This window comes from Cajanus cajan, chromosome 3, assembly GCF_000230855.2.
Source record: "Cajanus cajan strain Asha chromosome 3, NIPB_CcT2T_4, whole genome shotgun sequence".
NCBI lineage: Eukaryota > Viridiplantae > Streptophyta > Magnoliopsida > Fabales > Fabaceae > Cajanus > Cajanus cajan.
Window position 1 is genome coordinate 64,391,489 of NC_138519.1, and position 22,417 is coordinate 64,413,905.

Genomic DNA, 22,417 nt, shown 5'->3' on the forward strand with positions numbered 1-22,417 from the left:
TGAACCGAATTTCTGCTCTAGTTATACTGATTACTTCATTTACAGATGTGTTCATTCGATACTGAAGGAGAAAAACTAAGGCTCTGTTTGCTTCTTTTTTAAAAAACTTAAATGTGAATCAAACATGCTCTAAATCTATCTTCAATGAAAAGGACAAATAACATGATATTGACACGGAAGACAATAATCGAGAAAGAAAACCAGACTTTTCTAAAGATTATTTCCATGACCCCCCCCCCCCCCCCCCCGGTGTATTTCGTTACTGATATCTGATACAAGTCTGTATAACTCAATAACGGGTACAGTGTACAAGAAAAAAAAATTAAACAGCAACTTATACCAAAAATATTGTTTCTCTTTCATAATATGAAGCTCTCATTGCTCTGATATTAGCGTGTAACAAAAAAAAATCCTTATTTAAAGAAAGCAAGAGTTTGTGCACTAGAAAGGAAAAATAAAATACTAGTATACTACTCTTTAACATGTCTTAGTCTCAGGATTTGATTTTGAGCGTAAATTAAGATACATTAACATGATGGATGTAGTGTGCAAGAGATTCCATGTGTTATAGTGGAGTGGAGTGAGGCACATTTACGAACTTTCTCCTGTGCTCTAATTTACAGTTTGCTTTAGGATTATAGTGAAAGTGCCAAAGTGAATAACACAATACAATACACAGATCTTATTTTGAGACCAGCAACCTTCATCGTAAATGGAATCTTTCTGAGACAATGTCACTCATAGAAAACCCATTTGGTCATGAAGTGATTGAGATATTCCTGTTTCCTTTTTCATTTTCTCATCATGTTAAATCTTTTACATTAAGGGTAGATGCAAAGACAACAAATGAAGGCTATCACTAGCATTTGGTGGCACATCGTTACTAAAAATCTTTCTGTATCCTTCTCATCTACTGAGTATACATTGTCCTTTAGCTTCTATACGTCTAATCCTTCTCATCTAATTAGGCTATCACTTGTTCTACAATGTTCATTGATGATCCTATCCGGTAAAAGAATGCTAGGAATGCAAGTGATGAGAAGAAGACATGCTATCCTGAAGAATGTCTCCGTGCTCAACACCCCCACAGGCAGTAAGAACTGTTGCATGGATATAATCACCCACCACAAAACCTTCAACTTGCATTCTACGCATGAGCTTCAGAGCCTCTCTAGTATGCCCATTCCTTGCATAAGCCAAAATCATGGATTCCCAAGAAACTAAATTCCTCTCTGGCATGTTGTCAAAAACTTGAAAAGCATCAGCAACATATCCACATTTTGAATACATATATATTAAAGCACTGTTTACAAATACATTAGACAAGGCAGGGGTCTTGCTTGCATAGGAATGAATTAATTTTCCTTGCATTGGAGCTTCTAGTTCTGCACAAGCTTTCAAGGCTGATGAGTAAGTATAGGAATTAGGCAGCACGCCTTCCTCCATCATTTTCTGCAAAAATTCCAAAGCCTCATGTTCAAGCCCAAGCCTGCAACACCCAGAGATAATGGCAGTCCATGAAACAACATCCCTAAAAGGCAAATGTTGGAGCACCTTCAAAGCATGAGAGTATTCTTTACATTTGCAATAGAACCATACCAAAGTGCTTCCTATGTATATGTTAGTATGGTTAATACTTTTGATTATCTGTGCATGAACTTCTCTTCCAATTAGTGAAGCCTTAATTGTGCCACAAGCCATCAAGACACTTAAAATTGTCAATTTATTAACAGGTATTCTTTTGCTCTTCATTATTTGGAAGAAGCTTATTGCCTCTTCACCAAACCCATTTCGAGCATATCCTGATATAATAGATGTCCAAGTAGCAGTATTTCTAATTCTCATTCTATCAAACACTTCCCTAGAATCCACCATCACCCCACATTTTGCATACATATCAACTAGGGAAGTTCCGATAAAAACATCACTCTTACAGATCTTCTTTATTATGGCACCGTGCAGCTGTGTCCCAAATTTCAATGCTTTATTCTCTCCACAAGCCTTTAGTGTACTACATATAGTATATTCATTAGGAAAGAAACCGTCACCGAGCATTTGTGACAACATCAACAAGGCTTCATGTCCATACCCTTGTTGGGAACAAGCAGTAATCATAGTCGTCCAACATATTACATCTCGCTCTGCCATACAATCAAATGTTTGAAATGCACTTGATATATTGCCACATTTTGCATAAAAATGAATAACTGCATTGTCAACAATTAAATTCCTCCATCTGCTTTTCAAAATACGAGCATGGATTTGTTTCCCCAACTCCAAATCCACTCTTTTACCACACAAATTCATGATACAGACAAACATCTTACTGTTTGCTGGAACCCCATGTTTAACTGAATCTTGAAATAACTCAAAAGCTTCATCATCCAAGTTAAATTTTAAATATCCATCAATAATAGCAGTCCACGTAACAGTATTCTTCCTTGACATTCCATCAAACACCCTACGAGCCTGAGCTAACTTACCCAATCTTAAATAACTACAAATCAAATTATTATCAACATAAGTAACTGAATGACTAAAACATTTCAAGACAATTGCATGTATCCTTCCTACTTCTTCCACATTATAACACAATCGCAGCCAATGAGCTACTAATTCTGGAATGAAGCATTGACTATTCTCAGCTACATTGTCTATCTTCCAGCAAGAATCATCCACGGGAGAATAGATAATATCTTGGAAGTTCAATTCTGCAGCATTCAGTGCTTCAATGCTTTCAGTTGCAGTGTCATAGACTTTTACAGCAGCCAAGCACATACTCCGAAGCTTTTCCAAATCTTGTCATATAAACATAAGGTGACAAATACTAGATTAATTAAAGAGGAAAGCTTGAACTACCCAGTTAAATTGACTCATTCTTGAATCTTAACCTGTGGCACGTACTATAAGATCTATATATTGCAAGGACATAAAAATCCTAAGGCATATTATCACAGTTTAACCTAGGCTAAGCTAGACAAATACTTGACGAGCAATGAGTTTTAAAATAATAACTTTTGGAGAGATGGGAATGAAAATGGAATATGATTATAAAAGGCACCAACATCTAATTTTACTCATAGATTCATAGTAATGAAGTATTAAAAAGCTTTGAACTGGAGGGACATCATTCAATTCAGTGGGTGACCAAATATTTAAAAGCAAAATATACTGCTATAAGAAACATTAACTCAGAAATCAAAGCATATAGTCTCACCATTTTGTATGTCAGGATTGTCGTCATACGATTCAGCTATTATACGAAGATGCATAAAGAATTCTTTCGTGAAGTCTTTACGACTCCTGGAGACAATTTCACTAATTTCAGATGGATTCCCTTTGATCATTTCGATAAGTTCATTATGTCTCTGCAATTCTTCATCTATCTGCACAAGAGGAGTATTGAATAAATTTGTACATTATGGAAGCCATAAACAACAATTTAAAAGAATGGTATAATCTCTAGATATACAAACTACAAAGTATCTCTACATTAATCACATTTCCTTTCTGTTCAAGGATAAAACAACTTCCCCCTTTATTATTTTCTAAAATGTAGTAAACAACACAATTGCACTATGAAATACAGCTACAAGTGCATATGTTGCATTCAAGAGAAATGAGGAAAAAAAAAAAAAGGCATTAAAAAGGGGGGTAAAGGTTTGAAGAGAAATCTGACAGAATGTTTTTCATCAGACACCAACATCATAACAACAGAGTGATGTGTATAAATTTCAATAATAAATGAGTAATGACAGACCTCTTTAAGCTTCGTTCCAAGTGAGAGCAGCTTGTTCTTCATCACCAAATTGTCTTCTGCATCAGCTTTATCCTGACAATGTCTAAAAAAATGAGGCCTAATATTGTTCCACTTCTTGTTGAAAACTAACAAGCTCCTCCAATCGGTCCCCTCTGCCATGAAAGCCTCAATTAGCTTGTCACAATCTCTAATGATTATTTCATAGTTATCCAAGAACCCCATGCCATCCTCACCATCCCTTTTCTCATCACTACCTCTAGGATCATCACAAGAACCATCACCTCTACTGGTACCAGTACAAGACAACCCTTCACTGATACAATTCAGCACTGCCCTTGTGTCACGCGCTGCGACTAGAAAGGAATGCTGTTGATCTGCTCCATCAAGGAACAAGTTAGCATAACAGGAATTAAGATCCTCTGGTGTAACATATCATTACTTCGAGAGAGACAAATACAATTGTGCTGCAAATAAGACCGTCTTAATGTGTTACAAGTTACAACTTACAAGCTTTACAAAGAAAGTATTAATAAGTGAGGATTAGAAAGAGCTTAACTAACACTCCTCTTGCCTTAAATACCGTATCTAAGAAATAATAATAAAAAAAGGCTTTATTGAAAAATTTAACATTTTGTGTTATCAATTCATCTCCAACCGCAAAAACTTTCCACATATTGATTCTTAATCACATCAAAACTTCTTTTAAAAAAGTTATAATCTAATCGTCCTAAAAAAATTCCTCCCGATATAGTCTCAGCTTAATCTTTTGTTAAGTGCGTTTTGTGTGACTCTCAACAAGGAAGAGAAATAAAAATAAATAAATAAATAAACTCCCTAAGCTGATTTTACCTTCCTCACTTATATCATAATAATAACATACATGACATAATGCAGCAAACAGGAAAAAAAAAAAAAAAAAAAAAATCTAGCACAATTGGTTGAACATAAGTTATTATAAACTCGTTGTTACCGTGTTCGATTCCCATAAATAAATAAATAATAAAAGTGGTGGGGTGACAAAAATTGAAGTAGAAAAGTAAAAAAAACTGACCTTTGAAGCATGAAAGTCTAAGTGGATTTGTAACGAAAAAGGAGAAGGGGGAGGGAAAATCTGCGGTGGGTTTAAGAGTGTGAAACCTGGGAGGAAGTGAACAAGAGGATTGGAGAATTGCGGTTCGTAACTCCATGTGTGTAGTGAAATGAAGAGATTGGTGGAGAACAAAACCTCGAAGAAATTGAAAAAAATATCAAGTAATGGGACTAAGGTTGTAGGACATAGGAAGAACAAGGAGGGAAAGACAGGGATAAGGAGGCTCGCCACGTCACCAATTCACGGCTAGTAATCAATATCAATCAATCCCTTCCATCATTTTCCCTCCTATACAAATATCTTTTATTTTTCAACAAATATCTTTTATCAACACGTAGTAATAAGTGTTGAATGTATTTTATTTAATATTTTAATTATTGTAAAATAAATATTATTATTTTTATAATTTTATTAATATTTTTATATATCATTTGTATCGAGTGTTCATGAACACATGATGGAAAATAAACCTAACATAATGTTTTATATCATTATTTTTTTTTCTTATGCATTATCAAAATTTTAGTTATTTATCACATTAGTTGTTCTTGATGAGAAAGAAAATAGTTTTATACTATAGGTAGGAAGTATCAGTACCGAAAGAACTTAATTACATTATTAATTTATTTAATTTAACTTAAATTAATTAATATTAATTTAACTTTTAAATATTAAAGCTGGATAAAAAATAGTTATCTAGAATTGATGGTATTTTTTTTAATTATGTTATAGTCATATATTTAAAATATTTACTAATTTTATTAATGACTAATTTTATCAATAAAATTTAATTGATATTTTTAGTAAAATTTTACTTCGACTATATTTTTATAGTTGAAACATCTATAATATGTTTAAAGACAAATGTATCATGTCACATTAGTAATAGGTACACAAATTCAAATATATGACTAATTTATAATTAGCAAATTTGAAAATTTCTTACTATATTTTGTCAATTATTTAAATTATATAGATTAAGTGATATAAAATAAGGATGTAAATAGTAATACATAGTAAACACAAAGTTAGTTCCAAATTTAAGGAATCCTAGAGCTACAATTTCATTATTACCTTTGATTCCTCTCATCCTAATTCTATTAGGAATCCTAATTCAATTGTCTATTGTCAATACTTTTTTTTATGTTTTTTTATTAACAATTATTTTTCATGAACTTAATATAGTATTTTTTAGAAGTAACACTTATTTGATTATATAAGAAATTGAATTCATGAAAACAAGAAGAATATAAAGAATGATTAACATAAGCGATTAGCCTAATTAGATATTCTAAATTGAAGTTTGACCATACAATAATCCTAAACTTGATTCTCCATAGGCCCACCAACTACTCATAGAAGATTGTCGTTCATTTAATTCATTGAAATTATGTTAAGAGTAATCAACTCCTAATAAATAAAATAATAATATAATTCAATTACAAAACTTAAAATTAGGGGTTCAAATTATAACAAAAAGGATTCTCCCACGTATAGACTACTTCCCAACCCTACCTAACAAATCTAGTTGTCCATCTTAACAGAGACAACTAGAAACATATATAAATGTGTGGAAAGTAAGAGGAAAAAAAAAACCTAATTAGGCGAAGGTCTAATTCTTCCTCTCCATGCCCTTTCCTTAGTCTTTTAGAATCTTTCAATGTCTCATTTAGTGTTCCAAGAGAGAAAAATGATATAAAGATGCCAACACCTCTCGTTTTGTCATTTTATAGGCCTACATGGAAATTAAGGCTCTACAAACAAGCACGATCATTGTGACACCCTCTACCCCACATTCTTACACAATAAATAAGAATAATTAAAATCTTTTATAAATAAAATCATAATCTCAAATATCTTACGTAGAGAATTCACACTCATAAACAATATCTCCAATGAAACAATTACAAAGGAAAGAAATTGAGGTTTACAAAACAGTTCAATGGAAATAACATCCTAAACTAGTCATATCCTATCAGAGCACGTCCAACTGAAGCTTAAGCTTTATCACCAACATCCTCATGTTGATGGTCATCTACAACACAGTAAAAGACACACATAGAACAAACAGGAGAGTGTGAAACATTTCACTCAGTTTAAGGTGTAAAAATAATGGTTAGGCAACACACACAAATCATAACAAAGCATAGTACAAAGTACACATTAATCAAGCATAACTCAAGTCATACATACATTAGTAGCACATACATAGTCACTCATTATGCAATGAGGCCATGAACTCAACTCACAAATGCATGCATGTGGTGCTAGTCACATATCACATATCACTGGTGTGTTGCCTAAACAACACACCTAAGGTAGTCTAGAAGTACATGTAGGGAGCTACCCATACACTCTCAACTAGAAGGATGTACTGTTAGAGTATGATCGGGATAGCAAAGTTGCGCAAGTTACGTCTCGTGCTCACAAACGAGCGGAATCAATCCATTTAAATCGCACTATCCTCTAGGACTCCCCCAAGTTGTTACACAAGGAGGGCCTTCCCTAATGGTATACTCCACATCGTACTCGTCACATAGATGCACATGATGCATGTCACACACTCATACTTCATTGACTCATTATTTCACTTGTCATATTTTCTCATATATCATGTCTCATTGTCACATATCATCATGTCTCGTGTCTTATATTCACTTTTCACATTGTCTCTTCATATTCACATAGTCTTATACAAGGAACTTCTCATAGGCATATACATTATAATAGCACACATACCATAACAGGAAATTATCCAACATCATACACATTCAATTCACAATTCATAACATACGAAGCATAAAGGTCATAAACCCAACTTCATGATTTTATGCATTTTTTACAACTAGCCAAGTAATATAATATTTCAATAGGTCAAAACACTCCAAATGTTACCCAAAACACGAATCCATCATCAATTTTATATATTATGCCTCAAAATTCATCCAAAGATCTTATCTCTAATTTCACTTCATAGGGTTTCCTACAAGAACCCACAAAGTACTCTAATTCATATCAAAACCTATCTATTTTCAAAATTAAACACATATTTACACCCAACAAACATCAAGCAGTACAAGAGAAAACTTAGAAGGAAAAATAGAAAACATTCAAAATTTAAACATACATTCATGCTCAGTAATCATTAAGGAATACAACAGAAAACTTAGAAGTCAAAATAAAAAACATTCAAAATTTTTCTGTTTCTTATAGGGTTTTCCATAGGAAACCATAGAACACTCTAATCCATATCAAAACTTATCTATTCTTGAAATTGAACGCATATTCACACTCAGAATCACACAAGGGACGCAACAGAACAATCAGAAAATAAAACAGAAAACTTTCATAAAGTGTCTGTTCCTATCAAGCAAGGGATTGAGGGTCAATCCTGCTACCCAACAGTTATTCCCACACCCCAGAGTGAGATTTCTCACTCCTCCCTTACCTTGATGAGAAGAATTTGAAGCATGGGCAGAATCTAGTTGTTCCTCTTCTCTGAGTTCTCCTTGGTCTTTAGAGCATAAAAGAATTTGAAGCACTTATAGAATACATGAAATGACTCCTAATAACTTCCCTTTTTCTCAAATTAATAATAATAATAATAATAATTAGAAAATGACTGGAACATCCCTCTTTTCCTCTCAAATTAATAAATAATATCATTAAACATATTCCCTCATTTTTAATAAATAAAATATACTTAACTTTAAATAAAATACATTTTCGTAAAAAAATATGTCTTATATCAAATAATCGAAATACTAGTTAAAAATCATGCTTTATATTAAGATAAAACTCATACCAAATAGCTAAATAATAATAAAAATTCTTCTAATAAACACATAAAAACATTCAAATAAATACTACATATTATTAATATAATTTTTGTAAAAGTTGTGGTGTTATAATCATGCTTCAATCAACATGATCATGCATAACTCTTGAATGGTTGCACATATTTTCTACAAGGTTGTGTTGACCAAGTACGATTGTGCTCCATTAAGCATGGGTGTATTGTCCTCCAACAAAAATGAGCTAAGAATTTGCAACAAATACCATAGATTCAACTACAAGTGTGTTGAGTCATCTAATTAAAGATGCATTACTCCTTGTGGCATGGGTGTGCTTCAATGGACATGATCGTACTTATTACCAAGAATATTGATATGGTTCTACTAGGTCTAAAAATCCTTAAAATTTAATATTTTTCCACTACTTCTCCTTAACCTACATCATTGCATTAAACTTAAAAAATTGAGTGAGATCTAAATAATTATATTGAGAAATAAATGCAAATACTCTCCTGAAACTATCTTTAAAAATTCATAAAGATGATTTATCACCAACCAAAATGCTTGAATTCAAAACTTTTCTTAAGAAATATGAAACCAAAATCATCCAGATCAATAGTTATATTGAATCTTAAATTGTTCAAGTTGGAGAGTTCTTTTATTTATTTATTTTTTTAACTTGATTAATATATGAAGGTTAAGTTTCATGTATAGCATCCCATTTTATTATAAAATGGTTCAAAAGAAAGTAGATTTATTACACTTTTGTTAACAAGAAAAAAATAAAAATAAGTTTTTATATAAATTAAAATTAAGTTATACATATGCTAAAAAAATTGTTTTAGAGAAATGAAAGTTTTATAAATTAATTTATGCATAACTTTTTGAATAATATTTTTTATATTTAATTACTCTTTTGATTTGTATAATTTTATAAACTTTATCTTTTAGTTCTACTATTAAAAACATTCATTTTTAAGTCCTCATACATGTCAATTTTGTTTTCTTTCAACTCTTAACATCTATTTTTATAGAGTCCAGAAAGTAAAGCTTATAAAACTAAAAAGACAAAAAAAAACATCATACATAAAAATTAAAATAAAATATTTTTAATTACAAGGATTGAAAGATAAATCTATAAAACTATAAGAACAACTGAGGTTATCTTAATAATATAAACTGAGCTTATACATATAAGATCTTAGATTTAAATTTTATTATCATCATTATAATTATTGTGAATAAAAAAATATAAGAACTACTTGAATTAATTTTTTATTTTTCATCGTTATTTACAAAAAAAAAAATTATTTTATTTTCTTCTTGTGTAATTATAGAAAAATTTATCCGCATATTCCCTTGATTGTCTTTAATTGTTTACTTGACAAATAAGACAGAACTTCCTTAGTCTTCTCTAATTGTTTACGCCCTTTTTTTCAGTGAAAAAAAAAGGTTTGGTGTTGGAGGGTCTCGATATTGAAATGCGGAATCAATCAAATTTAACTGACCGAACTGGTTGGTCCAACTCCAAACTGTATCCGCTCTTCATAGAATGTTACGAACTTTCAAGTTAAAAGACCTTAAAAGTTTCACCATCCATGAATGATGATTAACCCAACACAACACTTTTTTTGTCTTCACTTCTCATCCAAAGTCACTTCACTGTCTTCTCTCTTATACCTAGCTGTCTTCTGTTCTCTTTGTTGGCTCTGAATTCTAAGAATGTGGTTTCACTGAAAGCTCAAATTTGTCTCCCATTCCCCTCAGAGATGACTTCCCTCAGAGAACTTCTCACTGAAGAAGGCTTCTACCAAACAACCCCATTGAAGCCAAACTTCAAACTTTCACCACGAACACCAGAGATAATAATAAACTCACTCCCTCTACACCTATGCCATGATCGAAAAAGCCTTGATTGCTCCAACTACAACATAGACAAGTCCCCTATACAAAAAGCGTCTTGGAAGTTTCAATCCAACTCTCAAAGTCAAAGGGTTGGTAATGGTTCAGTTTCTCAAATTTGGAAGAATTCCAAGTCATTGGTGTCACCCCCCATGGATGAAGTTGCCACCAGGGCAGTGGTTGCTATCCTCAGTGGCTACGTTGGAAGATATGTGAAAGATGATCATTTCAGGAAAAGGGTCAGAGACAAGTGCAATTCTTACTTGGTGAGAAGGAAGAACGGTTCAGGATCAGATGATGAGGTTCTAGTGAACATGAAACAAGGCATGGAGAATATTGACAAGTTGGTGCAAGATCAATGGACAAAGAAAGAGATGAAGATAAAAAGCTTAAGGAATTCCATTGAGCTTTTGACCATAGTTGCTTCATTGAATAGTAAAAGCAAGACCTCAAAAGGTGCTTCAACTTGTGGAATACCCAATTCCCATATCTCAGCTTGTGCTCAGCTCTACTTGGCAATAGTTTACAAGCTTCAGAAGAACAACAGGGTTTGTGCTAGGCATCTTCTGCAAGTGTTTTGTGATTCTCCATTTTTGGCTAGGACTTACTTGCTTCCTGACCTATGGGAGCATGTGTTCCTTCCTCATCTTCTCCATCTCAAAATTTGGTATTCTGAGGAGCTCGAGGCGCTTTCGGCCTCTGGTGAATGTGAAGCTGAGAAGGAAAAGAACATGAAGACTTTGAGCAAAGTGTATGGCAACAAAGTGGATACAGGAACTGCTTTGTTTGCTTTGTATTATAAGCAGTGGCTTAAAGTTGGGGCTAATGAGCCTCCTCTTCCTATTGTCCCCTTGCCATCAAGACCAATATGCGGCTCATCAAGAAGAATGTCTTCGGATTCTTTTGTTTTGCATTCCTCAATCAACACAAACCTGTAAGTGACATGGACATCTTGCATTCGCTAGTCCACTCTAGTTATTTTTTCACAAGAAACAAAATTAAGTGTATGGTAGTTATGTGTGTTTTTTTGTTTTTTGGTTTCTTGCAATAGATACAAGGAAGTATTTGGCCCCAAACTAGAGCTGAAATCTACCACTCTATCTGATCAAAATGGATTGTTGACAATTAGATGGGGCTCAGGGAATCAAGAAAATTTGCACGGAGATGAATATTCATTTCAGGTTTGTTTCAGGGTCTTCATTTCATAGTAGATTTGAAATACAGGAATGCATTTGAAACATATGCCATTTTATTTCTCATTTTTGACAGAAAGAAGACACTTCATACCTTGGAAGATCATCAAGGTCAATTGACAAGAGTTATGCTGAATTAAGGCCAGGATCACAGAGATTGGACTATTTTCAATGCTTTTCTTGCAGGAGTATGCAAGCAGAAAGCTTGGTGAACAGAAACTACACATCCGCCAATGCTTCATTTAGAAATGAAACAACTGTTCTTTCAAGTGAATTTGTTGGAGCTATTACAACTATATGTTCATCAGATATTCTAAGTGAACGTGAATTTGCAATTCGAATGATTTCCAAAGCATGGTTGAACTCTCATGCTGACCCTCTAATTGAAGAAGCACTTTCACAATCTACTGTGATTGAGGCTATCCTTGAGGTATTGTTGGCTTCAAGTGAAGATGAAATTCTAGAATTGGCTATATCAGTTTTAGCGGAATTAGTAGGAAGGAATGGTGCAATTAGACAGACTATACTGAGTTCAGATCCACAACTAGAAATCCTTGTGAGACTTCTTAGAAGAACTGGCCTATTTCTAAAAGCTGCAGTTCTGCTTTATCTGTTAAAACCGCAGGCAAAACAGATGTTATCACCAGAATGGATGCCACTAGTACTTCGAGTTTTAGAGTTCGGGGACCAAGTGCTGACCCTCTTCACAGTACAATGCAATCCTCAAGTGGCAGCAATTTACGTTATGAACCAACTTCTTACTGGTTTTGATAAAGATAAGAATTTAGAGAATGCTAGGCAGGTTGTTTCACTTGGGGGATTGGCCCTTCTTATGAAGAGAATTGAAGAAGGAGGGGTTCATGAGAGAAACAATACTGCTTTGCTAATTTATAGTTGCATTCATGCTGAAGGAAGCTGCCGGAGTTTTCTAGCTGAAAATATAAGGAAGAGTTCTTTACTAGAACTTATTGTTCTTGGCAATAGTAAAGATTGCAGTAGAAGTGCCTTTTCTGTGCTAGCTGAGTTACTCTACCTTGATAGGCATGTACTTCATCACCTATCTTTTCCTAGATATCTTTTTTATTCTGTTCTTTGTTTCCTTGCTTTCTTTTATTAGAAAGTACTGATATGATAGTTTTCTGAAATCATTTCAGAAGCACCAAGATTTTAAATTTCTTAAGGGGACTTAGAGATGGATGGGGTGGCTTAAATGCAATGCATATTCTGTTCATCTACCTTCAGAGGGCTCCACCCGAAGAACGCCCTATGGTTGCAGTGATATTATTACTGCTAGATATTATGGTAATTCTTTCAACTTACTAATCCATGTGTGGAAATATTAACCAACTATTTGGTCAATAATTTTCCAAGTTATTGTATAACTGATTGTTTCCAAAATCAAGCTCTTAAATGATTAGTATCCATTAGTCTGTAATACATCAATTGTAGTATCTAGAAGAGTTCATAAATGGAATAGCAGTTGTGTTGCAGGAAGATCCTTTCATAGGGAACTTATACGGAGCAGAAGCAATTGACGCAATTGTGGCTGCTTTAAATTGTCAAGTATGTAATGATATAATACAAGAACAATCTGCAAGAGCTTTACTCTTGTTAGCAGGACACTTTTCTCATACAGGAGAATCATTAATGGAAAGAACACTTCTACAACATGCTGGTTGCCAAGAAAATAGCTTAGAAGATTCCTCTTATGGCAAGGAAATTGTTGTTTATGATTCAGCTCACAAGGTAGTCTTTGGATAATAATTATGCGATTGTTAAGTTTCACTTTCATGTCCTTAGTTTTCAGAACAGGAATTATTTTTAGTACTATTTGCTATTCAAATTATTGATTGGTTGTATGGAATAAGGAGAATGATGAAGCTGAAAGTTGGAGAAGAACAACAGCAAGTGTCTTGTTCAAAAGTGGAAATAAGAGTTTACTAAATGCACTTTCAGATTCTGCAGCCAATGGAGTCCCAAGTTTAGCACGAGCTAGCCTTATAACAATTTCATGGATGAGTAGCTACCTTCACCTAGTTGATGATAGAAAGTTTCCAACAATGGCATTCTCAATCCTCACGCCACTGTTGCTAAAATCCTTAAATTATGATAAGGATGTTAAGACAAGAGTGCTGGCTTCATATTCATTGCTATGCCTTGTAAAAAATCCAGGTATGAACTATGAAATTCTTGACATCCTAAAACTTATGCCAAACTTGTCCTAAAAGGACTAGTTGTTTCAGTTTTGTTCTCAAACTTTCAAATTTGGAATCATAAGAAAAAGGGGGCCTTCAGAATATATTATCATAAATTGATTAAATTTTAGTTAGAATTTTGTATTATTGTTTAACTCTTCATTTTTCATTTGTCCTTTCTTCTGGAAAACTCCTAACAGAATGTCTCTCTTTCCTACCATCATTGGATGAAGACTCACTCAAACATCTCCGAAATCTCTCTCTAGTGACGTGGACTGCGACTGAGCTAATTGCAATCATCTCCAAAATCAGCTTGGAATCAAAACAATGAAAAGCAAAGCTCCATGTTGAACTCTTCCGTGTTAATTCTTTTATATACATGTGATTTTAGTCACCCTTGAGTTTATATAGTTGATTAGTTCAAATGAGTGTGTTTCTTCCAAAATCTATTTGTTTCATTTTATGATATTATGATTTCACAACCTGAAAAAGCTTGTTCAGCCAAAGAAAGAAAGTACAAAACCGGGGAAAACACTAAACGAGTCTTAGGTGTTTAGTAATATCCAAGACAAGCAGTTGCACATTGATCTTGCTATTATATTTTTGTTCCTAGATTACAAAATGTGTCCTAATACCAGTGTCTTTCTAACTTCACCCCTCCAAAGGAAAAGGAAAAAGAAAGACAGGGCAAAATAGATGATGAAAAGGGCACTTTTATCAACTGTTTTACATGGATAACGAACTTTTCTCTTTTGCGTGTTCTGCATGTGCACCTGTATGCTCGAGATTGTGACATAGTGAATTACCCCTATCTCTATAAGGAAAAAGAATCTCATAGAAAAAGAAAAAAAAATCCTGACAGAATAACAGACAAACAGAACAGAACAATTTGGGACAATGTTGGATATGTAATTGTGTGGATGTGATGTGATTGCTCATTGTAGGAAACTCACTGTGGGTAAACAGTTTTCTATACTAAAAATATTTTATTCATGCATACACACATAAGCAAGTACGTATTAAACATGTACTTAGTAGCATCCTGATCAAAGCCAAAAAGATGAATTTGGAAATCAGTTGAGTTGAATTCAATAGGAGTTTGAAAAAAATTACACTTATAAGTTTTTGTTTTTAGCGTCAGAAAACTTATTTTTTGATTGAATGTGATTTTAAACTAATTGAATGTGATTTTAAACTAGTATATAAATATACACTCATGAGTTGTCGATTCTGAATAGAGTAAATTTAATCGGATACACAAAGAGAAATGTTAGGGAGTGTAGTGGAGGTGTAGTGAGTTGAGATTTTAAAGAATTTTAAAAGATTTTTTTATTATAATTTTTTTTTTAGTATTCAATCAATATTTTTTTAATATAAAAAATTATATGGTATTTAATTAAGACATTTATGTTTCAAAAAAGTCTTAAGAAATTTTAATTCAATACACCTCCTTATATAATATTGAGTAAACATAATTAATTTTTTAACAATAAATAAATAAATAGTTTCCAAAACATAATATAATATAAAGTAAAATAACATGTTAGAAACCGATAACCAACAAGTACATTAGATTAATTAACATAAAATTATTCTAGTTTAATAGTAATTCTCGGTTCAATTCCTAAATATATAGCATCTTAAATGATACCTGTGATTTCCTAAAAAGATTTATGTACTGCTTATCAAGTTTTTTGTGACACTTTGATTCTACCTGTTACCGACTTTCAGACCATAAAAAAAAAATCATGCATCACTGGAACACAGGTCAAGTTCCACGTCATCTATGCAATGATGTTTTGGCTTTCTCCATGGCCTTTAGTACTATCGATAAATCTTGGCATCAAATGCCATGTTAAGTTCCCATACATATACAGACAAAGTAAGTTTTCCTCAATCAGTTTTAATATAGCTCAATGATATTGACCATATTAGGTGAATGTCCCATCTATTAGACTAACCAATCATCCTTGTGTCAAGTTTATTATGATGCCATGTTTGATCTTTTCAATGGAAGAATGGTAAGTCATTTAACCTAAACTTTAAATCTTAAATTCTTAACAGTTTCTGAAGAGGATATATATATTTTTTATATATTATACTTTAAGTCTTTGTACTAATTTAACATCACAAAATCAATTTAAAAATTTGAAAACTATCTTCATTAATGATATATAAAATTTGAGATTTAGAATTTACGCATGATCAGATAACAAATAATTTAATTGTATGTTAAAATAAATTTTAATATCATTTTAAAAAAGTAATTTTGACTTAATTCAATCTTATAAAATTCTTATAAGAATTATTGTTGAATAATGTTTACATTTATATACTTTTTTTTACTCCAAACATTACTAGCTAATTATCAACCATTCTTTCGTTGTGAATTACGATGCCCTCATGGTCATGGGGAAGATAACTAGACCACATGACAAAGGATTCACCAATCAACGTGAGTGTTGTCCTAGAAATCCTTCTGGTATGGCCAACTCTACTCTTGTTATAATTATTCATCCCATGATCCCATCCCTAAGCTTCATCCAATGAATTTTGCAGCAAAGGAGAGAGTTTTGGTTGGCCAAACTCTATGTTGTAGGCATGTGCTAATTACAGTGGCCGGCCGTACAGGTGTATCTTTCATTGTCCTAATATGCATTAGAGGAGCCCCCCATCTCAAAGAAAACAGTGAAAACAGCAGTATATGTAGCAAAGAGTAAGACAAAAAGTCTAAACTCAAATTTTGCATGAAGTACTGATATGACCAATTATTATCAACATGCATGGTCCCCGTTTTCCCTCTACGCTCTCTTCACATGCTGGTCTCAGTAATTGGTCTCCAATAGCGTCTCGTGTGTGTGCAATGTAAGAATAACGTATGTACACGCATGCGTAGCCTTTTACCAAACACAGTTCAAACTAGCATTGCGCCAGAAAGAAGAAGGTACGAGATTCGAGCAGTGCAATGGACCACAAGCAACACAACATTTCAAATGGTTAAGGGAAATGTGGAAAACCATTAATCTAACAACATGATTTCTTTTGTTCAATGTATATGAGATAATCGATTATGAGAACACTGGCTCAATATTAATCTAACATGTAAGTTTGAATATAAGATTCCATTGGAATCCGTATATATAATCCAAATAGTTGAAACAAGATTGTACAAAGAGGCCTAATAGAAAAATCACAAATGCTATCGAGGATAAATCCAAAATGACCCTATTCATCACTTTCTGTGAACTTCCGTTGTGGACTATTGTATTCTTTCACAAAGAGAAAAGAGAGAAGAAAAAGAAAATAAATGTTAGAAGATTTCACTAGCCGAGACACCTTTCAGGGTGTGTTTGATTTATTAAAAAAAAAAGTACTTATTTACTAGTATTTGATTTTTTAATTAGTTACGCGATAGAATGAACTCTTTTTTTTTCATTATCTCTCTTTCCCTTTTATTACTAGAAAATTGTCATTTTCTTGCAAATTTTTTTACAAAAAAATATTTGCAGTAATTTTTTTACAAATTTTCTTGCAATAATAATTTCACAAAAAAATTTACGAATTTATTTGCGAAAAATAATTTACATATATTTCTTATAAATTTTTTTATGAAAAATAATTTACAAGAAATTTTTGCAAATTTTACTACAATTTTAATGATCATAAAAAAAAATTTCCATGGTAAAAATTTGCAGAAAATATTGTAAGAATTTTATTTTGTTTCTTGCAAAAATAAATTCGCAAGTAATGTTTACTAAATGGTACAAAAATTTTGCAGGTAACTTTTCTTGCAAATTTTCTTGCCAATTTTAATCTGCAGGAAAAATTAAAAATTATAAGTTTAATATTTTAAAAAAACTTCAAGTCCCACATCGATTGAAAATAAAACAATTAAAGAGTATATAAGTTGGGGCAACACTTACCTTACAAGTTGATTTGTATGGTTGAGTGCTAGGCTTATAATCTACAATCTTAGAGTTTAAAAGATTATGTATCATATGTTGGAGGCGTGGAAATAAATGCTTCAGATGAATTCATTTGAAAGTTGAAGAATTATTGATAAATTTTGTAGTATTTCTTTAATTTTTTTTTGTAAAAAATATTCCTGCAAAATTTCTTGCGAAAAAATTCGCAGGAAACTTTCTTACGAATTGTTTTGCAGGAAACTTTCCTGCGAATTTTTTTCGCAAGAAATTTTGTAGGAAAATTTCTTGCAAATTTTAAAATTCGCAAAAACATATTATCCACAAAGGTATTACCTACAGATACAATTTCGCAGAAAAATTTGTAGGAACAACGTTTCCTGCGAATTTTTATAAAAAATTCGCAAGAAAAGTCGCATGTAATAAGAAAAATTCTAGTAATATTTCTCTTCTATCTTGCTTCCCTTCTCCCACTCTTGCTTATGTTAAGGAATATTAAGAACTCTTACATGCCCTTTACAAGTGTGAGCCCACATTAAGTGCATGCATCTAATCATTACAGCCCACATTAAGTGCATGCATCTAATCATTACATTTCATATTGATTTAAAAATTATAAGGCATTATATTTATAAGCTTTTTTTATATTTATATGTCAACATATTTATTAGACTAAAATGCATTTTTGTCTTTTTATAATTTCTAATATGTTAGGAATAAAAAGATAATGACAAAGAGAATAAAGAAGAAAATATAAGAGAGAGAGAAAAAAAATTGACTTGTCTTATTTCTAAAAAATGATTAATCTATTTATAGGTATATATAGTAGCCGAACAATTACAAAGAGAAAAATAATACATGGTGGAATTTGATATGAATTTGACAACTATATCAATTATCCTAAGTATTAAATTGGACAGAAGTTCAAGTTATCGAATCTACGAGGACTTTAGTTAAAAATGTATAATAAATTTTGGTGTTAAATAGATAATTTAACAAGAGTTTGAAATTGTTCAACAAGAAATATTTAAATTCAATGAAAACAAAATAAAGCAGTAAATTTTGAGTGACTTGAATTAACAAGAAGAATAGTCAGAGATTGATTCACTAACTTTCCTATGTAAAACCTCTTATTTTTCCATCCAATATTGTAATTATATCATTAATTCGAAAGTCCACAACTATATTTAAACCTTGATTCATTAGGTGAGAAAATCTAAGTTGTTTAAGGAAAATCTCAATTCTTTAGTAATTTTTGTTAAACAATCTTGCATTAAGATTAAGGACCAAAAGTTGAATGATAAGGTTTATCCTATTTCTTTGGTAATAAATATTATCAGCATTTTATCTATGTCATAATTTTTAAAAGGGTTTCCCAACCTCAATTAAAAATTATTGAATCATGTGGAGGTTAATTAGGCTAAAACAACCATTAAGTACAAGAATAAAATGATTAATTGAATAAAGACTTTGTTGAATGAAAAACACAAAGAAAATTACACATAGTTCTAAGTAGCTATCTCAATCTCCAATAGTCGAGACTTAGTCACTCATGACTAACAATTACACTATAAAAGAATGACTTTTGAACTATTTGTGATTACAAGAGTAAACTCACAAGAACTTTCTCTAATCTCTCTAGAATTATGCTGAGAAGAATATTGAATGATAAGAATGGAATGGAATGATACAAATACCTCCTAGAAATCTTATTTTTATAATATTTTCTAATGGGATTTTAGGTCAGATGTACTCACTCAGAGTGCCCATGTAGCCTGCTTTGAGCGAGGTTGTGCGTGCTCTAGTGATGCTCTCTATTTTGACTCGTTCAGAGTGCTTTTGTGGTGGCTCTAAGAAAATTTCGCTCATTGAAAGTGCCTAAGTAAGTCACTTTGAGCGAGTTGGCTTAATTCATTAGGGGTATTCTCTAACTTCACTTGCTTAGAGCTTTCATGTGGTAGTTCTAAGTGAATTTCTCTGGCTCTAAGTAACATACTCACTTTAAACAAGCAGTGTTCATTTTCAAGGGTTGTTGGTGCCAAGTTCAAAGCTTCACAAATTGGCACCTAAATTTGAATTCAAATTTTCAGCCCACATGTGCTTGGTCGTGAATCTTGGTGCTTCCATGCATCTAAGTTTAATTTGGCAAGCATTTAGGGTTGATTTGAGTGTGTACATGTTCAGCCACTCATGGTGAAAAACATGTGACTCAAATGCAACTTAAATGACTTTCAAATTAAACATAGTTTTGCCTAATTAGTCTATTTAAGTAATCCTTCCATATTCCTATTCTAATGGCTTAAATACAATGGGCAACCAAATACAATCAATAGGAAAAATTACAATAATTAAAATGAGCCCCATATTGGGTACCAAAAGCCCAAAGGTCCATGAAGCCCAAAACTAAGCCCATTAAGCCTAAGGCCCAAAATTCCTATACTAAAGGTCCAAAATACAAGACCAAAAATATGAAACCTATACTATATGCAATGGAGATCTCAAGATGTGGCCCATGTAGAAATCAACTTGGGCCCACCAAGCCCAATGGCCCATTGGGCTTTGAACTAGCCCAAATCTTCATGTCTAGCTTATTCCTCTTGGATCCTTCAAAGTGTCTCCTCTTGCCCTCCTTGGCATGATTCTATGAATGAGCCCAACACGAAGAACCAAGTTCGAAATGAACGTGAATTCCAACAATTTAGAACGCGAGTAGAGCATTCCAAAATTCGTTAATCATAAAAAAAACACTATTTTTATATTCCAATCGACCAAAATCCATCATAATTACTCAAAAACACATTATAACACATCAATTTCATGTAAACATGCATCAATTACAGAAATCTCAATCTCTCATGAACCCTAAGTCACACGCACATTTCAAATAATTAGTCTCTCTTCTAGAACATCAATTTTAACATCTAATACCAGAAATGTAATCACAAATCCACATAGAAATTATCAAAATTATCAAACATACAAACAGAAACGAATATAAAATTCCTAAAAATTTTAGGGACCTCTCCCTTTACCCATTCCCTCTTGTAACTACGCATATGAAAATCCCCTTTTCTCCCGTATCTTGTTGCTTTGATCAGTACAATTCTGATGTATTTTGGGATTAATCCTGAGTACTTCCCCTCAAAGCTCCCTTCTTCTCTTCTCTTTCTCTCCTAATCATTCAGAACGCAAAATGACCCCTTTCTTAAAATAATCCACTGGGCCCAGTCAACCTAATCCACGTTTCTTTTCACTACAAGAAAAACTGTTATTATCTACAGAATATTACCTATGGAATTTTTTCCGTAGGTAATTTTTAGTTATCTACGAAATATTACGTACGGATTTTTTTCCGTAGGTAATGTTGAGTTATGTACGAAATGTTACCTACGAAATTTTTTCCGTAGGTAATATTTAAGATTTTCTTTTTCTCACATTTTTTATTATATATATTTTTTTCTTTTAATACAGTATAGAAATAAAATGCGTACATTATTTTTCTTTTAATATTTTAAAGTTTAATATTAGTAATAATTTTTTTTATAAAAAATTATAATAAAGTATGTAAATAGAATATGAATTTGTCTTTCAACAAACTTATAAATTTCATTTTATTATATAAATCAACAAGTTTAATATTTAAAAAGATAAATAAAAGTATATATAATTTCAATATATTATAATAAATTTAATATAATAATAATAATAATAATAATTATTATTATTATTATTATTATTCATTTTTATTCAAATAGATCAATCTTTTAATATATTATAGTATATATAATTTTAATATATTATATATAGTAATTAAATTTAATATAATAATAATAATTATTATTATTATTCATTTTTATTCCGGTAGATCAATCTTTTAAGTGTAATACAAGTTTTTTTTAAATAACTTGTAGCCTATGCTTTTAAACTAAATAGATATTATAGTAAAAATTTTAGTTTGACCTATTTAATTTTAAATATATGTAATTACTTTGTACGTTTATTGATTTCTGTATGTGAACGGAGTAAATTACATTATTTTAAAAAAATATTGTTTTTTGTTATAGACTATTTATATTGTTTATAATATAAATCTATTTAAATAAAGAATTTAATTGTTTTAGTAATAAAAAATTCATACATAAAAATTAAATTCAATACAGTATATAATTTAAATAAAATTAGGTATATACATACTAAATCAATTATTCATTTTTTGATATAATATTGAATTTCTTTTGGTTATAATATTTTAATATATTTTATTTAAAATATTAATTAACATATTTTATTATCTTTTTATTTTAATTTATTAATAATTAGAATATTTAATTTAGCATCATTAAAAAAATAACCATTATAAGATTTAATTTAATTAATTTCATTATTTATTATAATACTTTTAGTCACTATATTGATAAAAACATTATTTTTAATTAAAATATATTTTAAAATTTTAGTTAACTTATTATCATTCACTCACTTTATTAAAAAGTGATAAAATATAATTAATTTTAATTAATTTAATAAAATAAAACTTGAAAATATATATCTAAAATCTGT

The 22,417-nt window shown here is 31.3% G+C and overlaps 2 protein-coding genes across 5 annotated transcripts; one reads left to right on the forward strand and one right to left on the reverse strand.

The window, feature by feature from the left end:
- Positions 1 to 442: 442 nt before the first annotated feature.
- On the reverse strand, positions 443 to 5,077 carry LOC109817491 (Pentatricopeptide repeat (PPR) superfamily protein). Its single transcript, XM_020382748.3, has 4 exons — positions 4,812 to 5,077; positions 3,761 to 4,134; positions 3,218 to 3,386; positions 443 to 2,798 (listed from the first exon to the last, which is right to left on the reverse strand). Exons 1-4 carry the CDS (start codon positions 4,945 to 4,947, stop codon positions 1,021 to 1,023), a joined length of 2,457 nt encoding a protein of 818 aa, XP_020238337.1. The 5' UTR covers positions 4,948 to 5,077; the 3' UTR covers positions 443 to 1,020.
- A 5,034-nt stretch (positions 5,078 to 10,111) lies between these two features.
- LOC109817496 (putative E3 ubiquitin-protein ligase LIN-2) lies at positions 10,112 to 14,359 on the forward strand. Of its 4 annotated transcripts, none has more exons than XM_083071074.1 (7): positions 10,118 to 11,480; positions 11,598 to 11,727; positions 11,816 to 12,780; positions 12,894 to 13,041; positions 13,231 to 13,485; positions 13,608 to 13,911; positions 14,168 to 14,359. In XM_083071074.1, exons 1-7 carry the CDS (start codon positions 10,414 to 10,416, stop codon positions 14,263 to 14,265), a joined length of 2,967 nt encoding a protein of 988 aa, XP_082927200.1. In that variant the 5' UTR covers positions 10,118 to 10,413; the 3' UTR covers positions 14,266 to 14,359. The 4 variants fall into 4 exon arrangements, with proteins under 4 accessions (XP_029131068.1, XP_082927200.1, XP_020238343.1 ...); XM_020382754.3 differs by having other exon boundaries at positions 10,120 to 11,480; positions 13,611 to 13,911; positions 14,135 to 14,359; XM_020382753.3 differs by having other exon boundaries at positions 10,124 to 11,480; positions 14,135 to 14,359.
- The last annotated feature ends 8,058 nt before the right edge of the window (positions 14,360 to 22,417 follow it).